General features: G+C 32.1%; 1 protein-coding gene across 2 annotated transcripts; it reads right to left on the reverse strand.

Annotated features, from left to right (window-relative positions):
* Positions 1-5,465: 5,465 nt before the first annotated feature.
* Positions 5,466-11,043, reverse strand: LOC115706265 (beta-glucosidase 18). 2 transcript variants are annotated; one of them, XM_061108279.1, is made up of 12 exons: positions 9,525-11,043; positions 9,358-9,424; positions 9,194-9,252; positions 9,030-9,105; positions 8,870-8,944; positions 8,678-8,765; positions 8,244-8,496; positions 6,937-7,052; positions 6,522-6,774; positions 6,285-6,387; positions 6,043-6,145; positions 5,466-5,921 (listed from the first exon to the last, which is right to left on the reverse strand). In XM_061108279.1, exons 1-12 carry the CDS (start codon positions 9,681-9,683, stop codon positions 5,909-5,911), a joined length of 1,365 nt encoding a protein of 454 aa, XP_060964262.1. In that variant the 5' UTR covers positions 9,684-11,043; the 3' UTR covers positions 5,466-5,908. The 2 variants fall into 2 exon arrangements, with proteins under 2 accessions (XP_060964262.1, XP_030489713.1); XM_030633853.2 differs by having other exon boundaries at positions 5,466-5,925.
* Between the last annotated feature and the right edge of the window lie 226 nt (positions 11,044-11,269).

The following is an 11,269-nucleotide window of genomic DNA, read 5'->3' on the forward strand; positions in this document are numbered from 1 at the left end:
TCCTGTTTATTAAGTATACAGCTGTTAAAGCTGCTTCTCCCCAGAAACCTTGTGATAGTCCAGATTGCAACAGTAAGCATCTCACTTTGTTGAGAATGGTTCTGTTCATTCTCTCTGCAACTCCATTCTGTTGGGGTGTTATTCTAACTGTCCTGTGTCTCTGTATGCCATGTTCTTTACAGTAATTGTTAAACTCATCATTACAAAATTCTAATCCATTGTCAGTCCTTAGAGTTTTTAATTTTTCATTTGTTAAATTTTCCACAAGTGTTTTCCACTGTGTAAACTTAGAAAAAGCCTCATTTTTATGTTTTAACAGAAAAATCCAAACTTTCCTAGAAAAATCATCAACAATAGATAGAAAATAAACACAGCCTCCATGAGTACTTGTTTTTTCTGGTCCCCACAGATTAGAATGAACATACTCTAGTATTTTCTTAGTGTTGTGTGTGCCAGTGGAAAATTTCAGTCTATGATGTTTTCCAAGCACACAGCACTCACAAAAATCAAGTTTGCATACATTGTCTTTACCTAGTAGGTTCTGTTCACTCATTAGTTGCAGTCCTTTCTCACTTATGTGTCCTAGCCTCTTGTGCCATAGCATTGCATTTGAATCATCATTGTTGCTGTGAGCAGTAAAATTGCAAGGTACAACTGGTTGTCCTTTTAAGTAGTATAAGCCTCCATCTTTGTGTCCTTTCATGATAGTTAGAGCCCCTTTACTTATTTTTATTTGGCCAGATTCAATCTTGCTAACAATGCCTTGGTCATCTAGAACACTTAGTGAAATTAGATTCCTGGCTAGATTAGGAACATATCTAATTTCACTTAGAGTTCTGACCATTCCATCATGCATTTTAAAGCTTATAGATCCACAGCCTTGTATATCACAGGTCTGGTTATTTCCAAGTATGACTCTGCCCCCATTTGTTTTCCTGAAATCAAACATGAAAGCTTTATTATTAGTCATGTGGAAAGTGCAACCAGAGTCAAGGATCCATTCATCTTTGATGGATGGTCCAACTTGGTACACTTCACCACTTTCATATCCAGCAGTAATATTAGCATCATGCATATCAGATTTAGGTTTAGAGTTTGAGTATTTAGAGTCTCCCTGTCCATGTGGTTTTTGTTTGTTATTTCTTTTCAAGAAATAACAGTCTCTTTTGAAATGCCCAGGTTTACCACAGTTGTAACAGCCATTAGTTTCATCAGAGTTTCTAGGGTTAGAATTTGATCTGCCTCTTTGAAATCCTCCCTGTTTGTTTGAACCTCTGCCTTGACTTCTACCTCTGTTATTCCAAGGTTTTCTTGGACCTGGTCTGCCCCTACTCAGGTTGACTTCACCATTAGAATGTCCACCTTTCTCTGTCCTCATTTCTAAGTCTTTAGATTTGAGTGCTGAAATCACCTCCTCTAGGGTTATAGAAGTCCTACCATACTTAATAGCAGTCTTGACTTCTCTATAGGATTCAGGTAGTGAATTTAGGATAATGATAGCCTGGTTTTCATCACTTAGTGCCTCATTTTCCCCAGAGTTTGCAAGTTCAATATGCATCCTTAAGAATTCATCCAAATTTTGGTCAAGAGATTTGGATGAACTCATTTTAAACCCAAAAATCCTTTCCTTCAAGAAAATCTTGTTGGTTAAGGATTTCTGTTGAAACTGTTCTTCCAGTTTCTTCCAAATCTGGGCAGGAGTTTCTTCCTTATCAATTAACCTGATAATGGCATCTGATAAGTTAAATATCATGATACCAGTAGCAGTTTCCAAGTATTCTTCTTGTTGAATCTTGGTAGTCCCTTCTGGCCATTCTATAGGGTCATTAAGTACTCTCAATAGTTTCTGTTGAGCCAAGAGTGACTTAATCTTTCTCCTCCAAATCCTATAATCACCAGAACCATCAAATTTGTCAATGTCAACCTTTAAATTGCTCATAATTACTGAAGTTAAGTAAAATCAGATGAAATAGATAATAATAGGCAATTCAGTTATAATAATTATTAGAAAAATGTCCCAGAAATCCTTTGTTAAAGATTTCAGATTGATCTGGTTGAGTTCTTGAATTTCTTGTTTGTGTTTCTTGATTTCTTGCTTGAGTTTTTCTCCTTCTTGATATGTTTGAATGTTGATCTTTTACAGCTTCAACCAAGCTCTGATACCATTGTAGGAATTTTATGATAGGAATTTACTATCTTGCCCCCTACACCAACAACAAATCAAATCAATATTAAGGTCAATTTAGACCTTTCCCTGTTCAAAGACTTTTCAAAGTCTGAACAGTCAAAAACGACTGCGTTTTGTATTTGAACAAAACCCAAGGCTCGAGAATCTTCTCAGCCACTTTCTCTCTTTCTCTGTCTTCTCTTCGAAACCCTAGCAGAGAGTTTCTCTCTGAGAAACTCGAAGCTAGGTTTCAATCTTCCCAGAAAAATCAAGCCCCTAACACACTACTCAGATCAGATCTACAATGATCTGATCTGTACACACCCACACACACAAACAGAATTAATTTAGGGATAGAAAACACCAAATTTTTCCCGAAGTTCACCAACGAGTTGGCTACGTCTCCGTTTGAGCTGCTCCTCAAATTTGAGAGCTCGATTCCACTATCAAGATGTTTCAGACATACAACAATGAGGATTCCAAGTCACAGGTAACTTTTGACTGGTAATCTTAAGTTTAATACAAGTGTTTATGTGTTTATTCAGTGTTTAATCCCTCTCTCTCTCTAGATCTAACCCTCTGTTGTTTTCTTTGCATGTACGAGCTTCAATCTCTGGTTCTTCAAGCTTCAAAGTTTTGGATCTTGAAGAATACCCTCAACCACCTTAATCTGATTGTTTGCTTGAGGTATATTTATAGATCTAGGGTTTGTATTTTAATTTCAGCATGTGTTTAATTTGGTTAGTTACTGATATTAGTTAGGTATGGATTTTCCTAATCCATTCTAACTAATTTCAGTTAGGGAATTAGAGGCCGAAGGCCAACTTAGGGATTTTGTATGTATTTCCTTTTCTGTCCTTTGTATCTGGTTGTATTTGGTCTTAATATCAGTGTAAGTGGAGGTTTATTTTTTTAACAATGATCTTGTTTCTGGCCAACAACGCGGACTCAATAAAATAACACTTTAAATATTTGATAGATAATAATAATCGAAAGCAATAAACAATATACGAAATTTATAAATGTTCGACCCCTGATATTGGTAATGACCTACTCCCCTTATCATGTATTTCACTAAGAAATATCAAGAACCTCATCAAGTGAGTTTCTTAATATTCTTATTTAGAAATTACAGATAATATTGTGGAGCGTAATCGCTCTCTGAAAGAATTTGAATTCCCCCTGAATAGTGAGAATGACCCACTTTTTATAGGGCCACAAGTGAATTAATTATAGAATAAATAATAAAGGTTAATTGAGTCAATACCACGATTTTCTCAATCCTCTTGATTCTCTCAACCCCACTATTTTCTCAATCCCACTATTTTTAGGCATCCAAAATGACTAAGTCTTCAAAGATTGAGCAATTAAGGCGAATTTGGTTTCCATCTTGGCGACATTGTTGGTCGGGCATGCCACCATGGGAGCATCCTCTAAGCTGATCGAGAATATTTGATTATATATTCTCTCCAAGCGACCGCGACCCTTTCGGTAGATGCTATGATCGATATTTTGCTTCTTCAGTTATTCAGCCCAAGGCCCTTTGGGTGGTCGGCCTCTTGCATAATTATATATCGTCTCATCTTGTTTCGTGCCACACTATGGGGTAATTTTCGGAATAACATTCATATTAATCACCATAATATGTATGCATTATTTTAAATTATAAGATATTAAATAATTATTATTAGAAATATAAGGTATAAAATTTATGTTTCGATAAAACTCGAGTACCAAATTAAATAAGTATCACCCTTTTTAAAAAGAAAAATATTCTACTAAGAGACGACAACCATCTCAGATTCTATTGTGAAAACCATAAAATAAAGATTAGAAGCTCAATACAAATAAAAAATAATTATATAAGGATTCTACAGAGTAGAATTAAAATGTTGCTAAAATTATGTCTTTCTAATTAGATAATTACATAAAACACTAATTTTTATAAAAATTTTATATTTTCACGTTCAAAGTTTTTTGTTTTTTTTAGGGTAAATACTATTTTGGACCCTGTGTTTTGCAAAAGTTACAGATTAGACCTTGTGTTTTGTTAAATGACAGAATGGACCCTGTATTTTCTAAAATAGTAAAAATAGGACCCTGAGCTTAATTTTTGATAACCTTTTTTTAATACAATCAACTTGAAGACAATGCTTAATACGAACAGATACAAAAAATGTAAACAGTTTTGTCATATAGCACTTTTAGATCGGATTATAATTATACTTTATTTTGACAAAAAATCAATTCAGGGTCCTATTTGTACTATTTCAGAAAATTCAGGGTCTATTTTGTCATTTAACAAAATACAGGGTCCAATTGGTAACTTTTGTAAAACAGAGGGTCCAAAATGGTATTTCCTTTTGATAGTATTTTATAAAACACAAGAAAATAACAAAAAAATTACATGAAAGTAACATCAAAACAACATAAAAAGTAATATACAAATAACAAAAATTAACAACAAAATAACAAGATTACAACATAAAAATACATAAAAGACCATATTTTATGTAAATAAAATCATAAAAATCGTAAAAATATTAAAAATTCAGACTATATTTATAAAATTTTTTTGTTGTTTTTATATATTTTGAAATTATCACAAAAATTAATTTCTATTGGGGGCTTTTTTTTTCTTTTCTTCTATAAGCTTTGATAAAAAGAGACATTTACACAACACACTTAAAAATAGTTTTATTTTAAGATTTTTTTTCTTTATAGCTTTTTACTTGTTTATTTATTTATTTTTTTTTGAAAGAAAAATGTTTCTTTCATGATGCTTTCATGTTGTAGCAACGCCAAAATAATATTGTTCTAAAATAACAAAAGAAAAAACAACATTTCGTATTAATCATAATAAAAAAACAACACTGTAATTTTGTAAAAAATAAATATCTATAAAAAAATGTAAAAAAAAAAAAAAACCAATAAATCTGTAAAAATGTAATTTTTTTGTCATTTTTATATATTTATCAAAAATCCCTAAATTATGTATTTTAGTGAGACAAAAAAAAATGGGCCCTAGATCTTTATCAAACAAAAAAGAAATGGGCTATAGGTGTGGGCCAATCCGTCTTAGCTCAGCCTCGATTATTCATGGTAAAGGAAAATGGGGGAAATCATGTATAGCTAGGGCCTAGGGGTGTTATGATTTTTTTGTCAATTTAAACTGAAAAACTAATATTCAGCCAAAAAAAAATTAATAAAAAAATAATAAAAAAATGTAATCGAATCATTTTTCTAATTTGCCTGGTTATATATTAGGCTGATTGGAAATCAATACTCATGCTCATTATTTCTATTCCCACTTATATATTATTTATTTGCTCCCAACTAATATAAATCTTATAGTTAAATATAAAAAAAACAATTGAGGTCATACGGGGATATGATAGTACATGAGTGAGTACCGAAAATTTATTGTTGATAATACATAACATAGCATTTATTTACTACTTTGGCAGGGATGATAATATACTATATGGGATATTTTATAAAATAATGAACACGAATATTTTTTTATATTCATATATCGGAATCAAATGCTTTCCATAAACAGTCCCTTGTGGTGACTCTGTCCACTTGCATTAGTACCAGTAAGAAAGGTTGCAAACCATGTGGCAGAAAGTTTTGGGATACGTTTGAGTGTGGCGCGTTCCACATAATATAGCCCAAATCTAATGCCGTAACCCATATTCCACTCAAAGTTATCCATCAACGACCAAATGAAATATCCCCTCACATTAGCACCCTTCCTAAATTAAAAAACCATACCACACTATTAATAATAAATGTACGTAGTGTAATAATGCAATTATGCTTGCTAATAAATGTTATTAAAAGTACTTGAGTTTCATTTGATCGATGTATACCTTACTGTGCGGGCTAAAGCGTTAAGATGGCCTTTGTGAAATTTGATGCGATTGAGATCTTGGAGCAGCGCTTGTTCACTCTCCTGTACCGGCGAAGCATATCCTAGAGAAATTTTTAATTTTCCACATTATTTATTTTTTTTATATAAATATAAAAGAACAATCCATTACAACTCTTTCTTAATTTTCCTTAATTTAAAAAAACGTAGTTGTGTGGTGTGTAAATTAAGTTGTATACGGACCATTCTCAGTAACGAACATCATCATGTTATAATATCTGTGCTTAATGTATTCAACAATATTCTCCATGCCTCTTGGAACTACAAAGAAGCTTTCCATTCCGGTCTATAGAAGAAATGTAAATAAATAATAATACCATGAAAAAAACCAAATTAAATTTATACCTGTAATAAACTATTTATATAATATATGTCACATACATATGATAACTTACAAATTTGGAATAAATTTTGCATTACCGGTTGACCAATAGGTATACCATCTCGTAATACTGAGGTTTCGACAAAGCCTTTAATTGGGTGTTGAGACTTGGGGGAGCAAGGGGTGTGGATGCAGTCTTTGGCGTAGAAAGTTGAATAGTAGTTTAAGCCAATGAAGTCTATACTGCCTTTCAGAATCTTTTTCTCTTCGGTTGAAATCTTTGGCAATTTCAACCCAATGCACTCTCGCATTTCTACAGGGTAATCTCCATGTACTAAAGGATCTAACGCCCTATATATCTTATCCAATCACAAATCACATTCACAATATTTCTATATATATATGGAAATATATAAATTAAATATTGGTATAATAATTAGAGTATAATTGGACAATTATTATATTTTAACTTCGATCGTTTCACTTTTAATTTTATGATTCAGATAAAATTACCAAGCGATATTGAAAGCCAATGCTCTACTCGCAGCTAGCCGATCATCCTCTTCGTCTCTAAGTGGTTCATACATAAATGAAGACACAGAAATTCCAATAAACCCACCCTGTTTCCTCTGTTGCATTTGTTAACATAATAATTCCCAGTTAATGTGCAACTACCAACTGAATATACAAACATTAACAATTAATAATAAAAAATTCTAATAAATGAACTGTTTCAAATTTCAAATCATTAAAGACTTATAAATGCACAATAATGGATAAGGTACATGATTTGAGTGTGTGAGGGCGATTTGTGAAAGTAATGTGATTCTGAAATCCATCCATTTATATCTCCTACTAAATTCAAAATGATGGTCCACATGAAAATATATATATATTTTTTGGTTGGGAAAATGGAATTAAAATAGCTAAAATTGAGTGTCATATTAGGTACTAGGGCCACACAGACGGTGTTCATCTAATCCAATCTGCACTATTTTGCTCATAGTACATCCGATTCGCACTAAGTGCGGATTTCATTTTTTAGATCCAATCCAATCATCACAATAGCTCAAATCCAATCCAATCCAATCCGCAAAGTTATTTTAGATTGGTTACTTTTTATTATTAAATTATTTAATATTTATGAATTTATTTTTTCATATAACTAGCAATAAAATAAAATAAACTATAATTATTTTATGTCTCCAACAATACATTAAAATACATAAAATAGCAAATAATAAATTCAAAAAAGAAAAAAAATGTATGTATAAAGAAATGTTTGCTTTTATTTTAAATTGTATTTGAAAAAAATTTATATATAAGAATAGAATATACATTTGATTTATTAAATTTTGAAATATAATTGTATTATATGCATTAGACTTTTAAATTATTATTTTCTTTATATTAAAATACTATTTATATATATAATTTTTTAACTTTTTTTATAAAAATGTGTGGGTTGGATTGAATAGGTTACTTTTACATGTCAATCAACATCCAAGGATTTTGAATTTTCCAACCTAATTTAATCAGCACAAATGCAGATATACACACTTTGTGAATTAAATTGTGCAGATTGGATTGGATCGGCTATTTTACGAACACGCCTAGGCACACACATTCCACACATAAAAGTGAAATGGCAAGTCACTCTTAATAATTTAATAAGTGAAAATAAAATCTATCTTAAATATAAACAATTGGTTAAAACAACTTGACAAATAAGTGTGTATTCACATGTGTGTGATTTGTGTGCACATTTCATTACTGTGTGTGTGTAAAAAACAAAAGTAATAAACTTTGGAGTTGAGTACCTGAAAGCATTTGCGGTAAAGATGAGCAGCCATGGCATGTGAAATTAACATGTTGTGCATGACAACAAGAGGCTCTGTATCAGAGTCGCCCCTTGAGCAATTCCCAAACGGCGGCGAACAACGAGCCGGAGGGTACTCTCCCCTATTATAGGCAAATTCCGCCCAATGGTTTGGCTCATTTAGGGTCACCCAGTACTTTACTCTTTCTCCAAATTCCTTGAAACATATCGACGCAAAATATACAAATTCCTCCCTGTTTATCAAATGACAAAAAAGAAAAAACCACATACTGAGCTAATCTAGCTTGTTTTTCCTTTTCAAAGATGTCATTCAATTGGTGCAGATTTTTTCTTTTTTATTTTTAGATAAAACAGATACATCTAGGATTACTATTTAGTTTGCTGACAAATTATTTTGCAAAATAAAAGAATTGCCTCATTGAAGGATTTAGCCATGCCCCGTATTTGTCCTCCAGAGTTTGTGGAAACTCAAAGTGGAAAATAGTCACAAATGGTTCGATTCCTGACCATATATAAATAAGAAATTCTCTTATTAATGAAATAAATAAGAAACAAAGATTTGTTCTCTTCTATAAACTATTTGGGCGAACATGAAATTAATATTACCTCTATGTATCAAGTGGTCGATTAATTTATTATAGAACTTAATCCCTTCTGGGTTAACATCGCCAGATATTCCTCCTGATGTAGTAAAAACTCAAGAGATTATATTATCATTAGCTTATAAAGTTAATAAATAAGATAATAATCCAAAATATAAACATACTAGGCAGAATTCTTGACCACGAAATTGAGAATCGATATGCATTCACCCCAAGAGAATGCAATAATTCAATATCTTCCTGTAAAAACCAAAAATTAAAAAACAGAGTAAATAATGGCATTTAAATTTATATTTAACCAAGCCAAATAAAACAAATTAATGTTTACCATATACCGGTGGTAATGGTCATCTGCAACATCACCATTTTCATTATTTATAATGTTTCCTGAAATATTTGAGGATATATAAGATTAAGGGATAAATAACAATAACAAATTAAAGAGAAATCCTTGTCTTTATACATAGATTAATTTGATTGACATATTTATACCTGGAATATGAGCGAAGACATCCCAGTTGGTGAGACTCTTTCCATCTTCAAGAAATGCTCCCTCAACCTAAAAATAGTTAAGAATACCGTAGTAAAGAACATAACATTTCAGAAAAATGGGTCGTAAGGAACTAATTAAAAGAATAATAATTGAAGAAGAAGAGTGCCTGATAGGCTGAAGTGCTTGTTCCGAAGAAGAAACCGTCTGGGAATTGAGACCTTTGAATTTCTTCTTCTTCTTCTTCACTGGAGCAATGGGCCGAAGTAGGGGAAAATGTACGTAGAAGCAGAATTAAGAAGAATAAAACTCCAATTTTCATTTTCATTTTTGTTTTCCGTTTGTGAGCATGTGACCTGGCGAGGACTTTATATAGTATGTACTAGTACTAATAAATAAAATTAAATTAAGTACGGTAAAAATCTCAATATTTTTACTTTGTTATTACATTACTTAACTCAAAATTTAAATTTTGGTGGCAAAAAACAAAACTAAGATACTTTTATCAACGGTTATTTGCGGCATAACTCTTAATATTTTCAATTTATTTACACTTAACCTTTAAAATTTAAATTTTGACGGGAAATGCCCTAAAATTAGAAAATATTATAAATAAAAAAAAAAACATTTTTTTCGTTTCAGTTTTTTTTTTTCATTTAAAAAAATAAAGAAAAATTGAAAAAAAATATAATTTTCTTCTTTTTTTTTTTCTTTTTCTTTTTCCTCAACCTTCTTCTTCTTCAACCATTTACCCTAATTCCAAACCATTTCTCTCTCTCTCTCTCTCTCTCTCTCTCTCTCTCTCTCTCTCTCTCTCTCTCTCAATGGGATTTGCCTAGAGCAAACCCAAAACTCCAGCCACCTATTATTAAAACAAACTACAAAATCGAAATCCTCGTCCCTTAAAGCCTATATATTCGCCCCTCTCTCTCTTTTTCTATCGAAGATGCACTCACGAAGAAGTCGTCGGTGGTGGTGGAGAAGCACTCCGGCAATGCATTTGGACCACGAAATCAAGATCTACGACCCCCAAAACTCAGGTCCTCCCGAACTCGTCTCTTTTATTTTCCCTCTCTCTCTTTTTCTTTCTCTCTCTCTCTCTCTCTCTCTCTCTCTCTCTCTCTGTGTGTGTGTATTTTTTTGTGCAAGTTTGATGAGGATGGCGATGGGGTTCGTGGCTCGAAGGGGATGGAGACAAGTTCGTGGTTCAACGGGGATGGTCTAGCTTCGTGGGTTTATTGTTCGATGACAGGGATGGTATTCTTGGTTCGATGGGGATGGATGGGTTCGTGGGTTTGTGGTTTTATGGGTTCGTGTGGAGATCTCGTAAGTGGATAGTCGGGGTTGGGCTTTGCAATGAAAGTAGAGATCTTAGATCTGGTTCGAAGTTGAAGATTTGAAATTTTTGTGTAGATAAGTGTGTGTTTGTTTGATCTAATTTTGTTTAAATTTAGTTTAAATTTTGTTTAATTTTTTTTTCTATGTGTGATTCGGATATAAACAGTAGGGTGAAGTGGTAGTGTTTGTTGCGCTGATGGTTGATGAGGGTGGGTTGTGGAGGAGGGTGGTGGGTGGTGATTGTTAATCTTTTCATATAATAATATTGGTGATGGTATATGTGAAAGTGAAGAACTTAAAAAAAAAAAGAATGAAGAAGAAAAAAAGGGAAAAAAGTTACTTATTTTTTGAAAAATATATGTTTTATTTTTAATTTATTTTTTTTATTTTTAAAATAATTTATTACGTGGACCAATAAAATTATGTCATACGTACATCGTGTCTACATAGATGTGCACATGGACAGTCTAACATGACACTTAACATTTAAAATGGATGGAAACGGTAAATTGCTATGTTTCCTAATTTCGGGAGTTTTACTACCAAAATTTGAATTTTTGAGGTTAAGTGCAAGTA

The sequence above is a fragment of the Cannabis sativa genome, chromosome 1 (assembly GCF_029168945.1).
Source record: "Cannabis sativa cultivar Pink pepper isolate KNU-18-1 chromosome 1, ASM2916894v1, whole genome shotgun sequence".
Classification (NCBI taxonomy): domain Eukaryota; kingdom Viridiplantae; phylum Streptophyta; class Magnoliopsida; order Rosales; family Cannabaceae; genus Cannabis; species Cannabis sativa.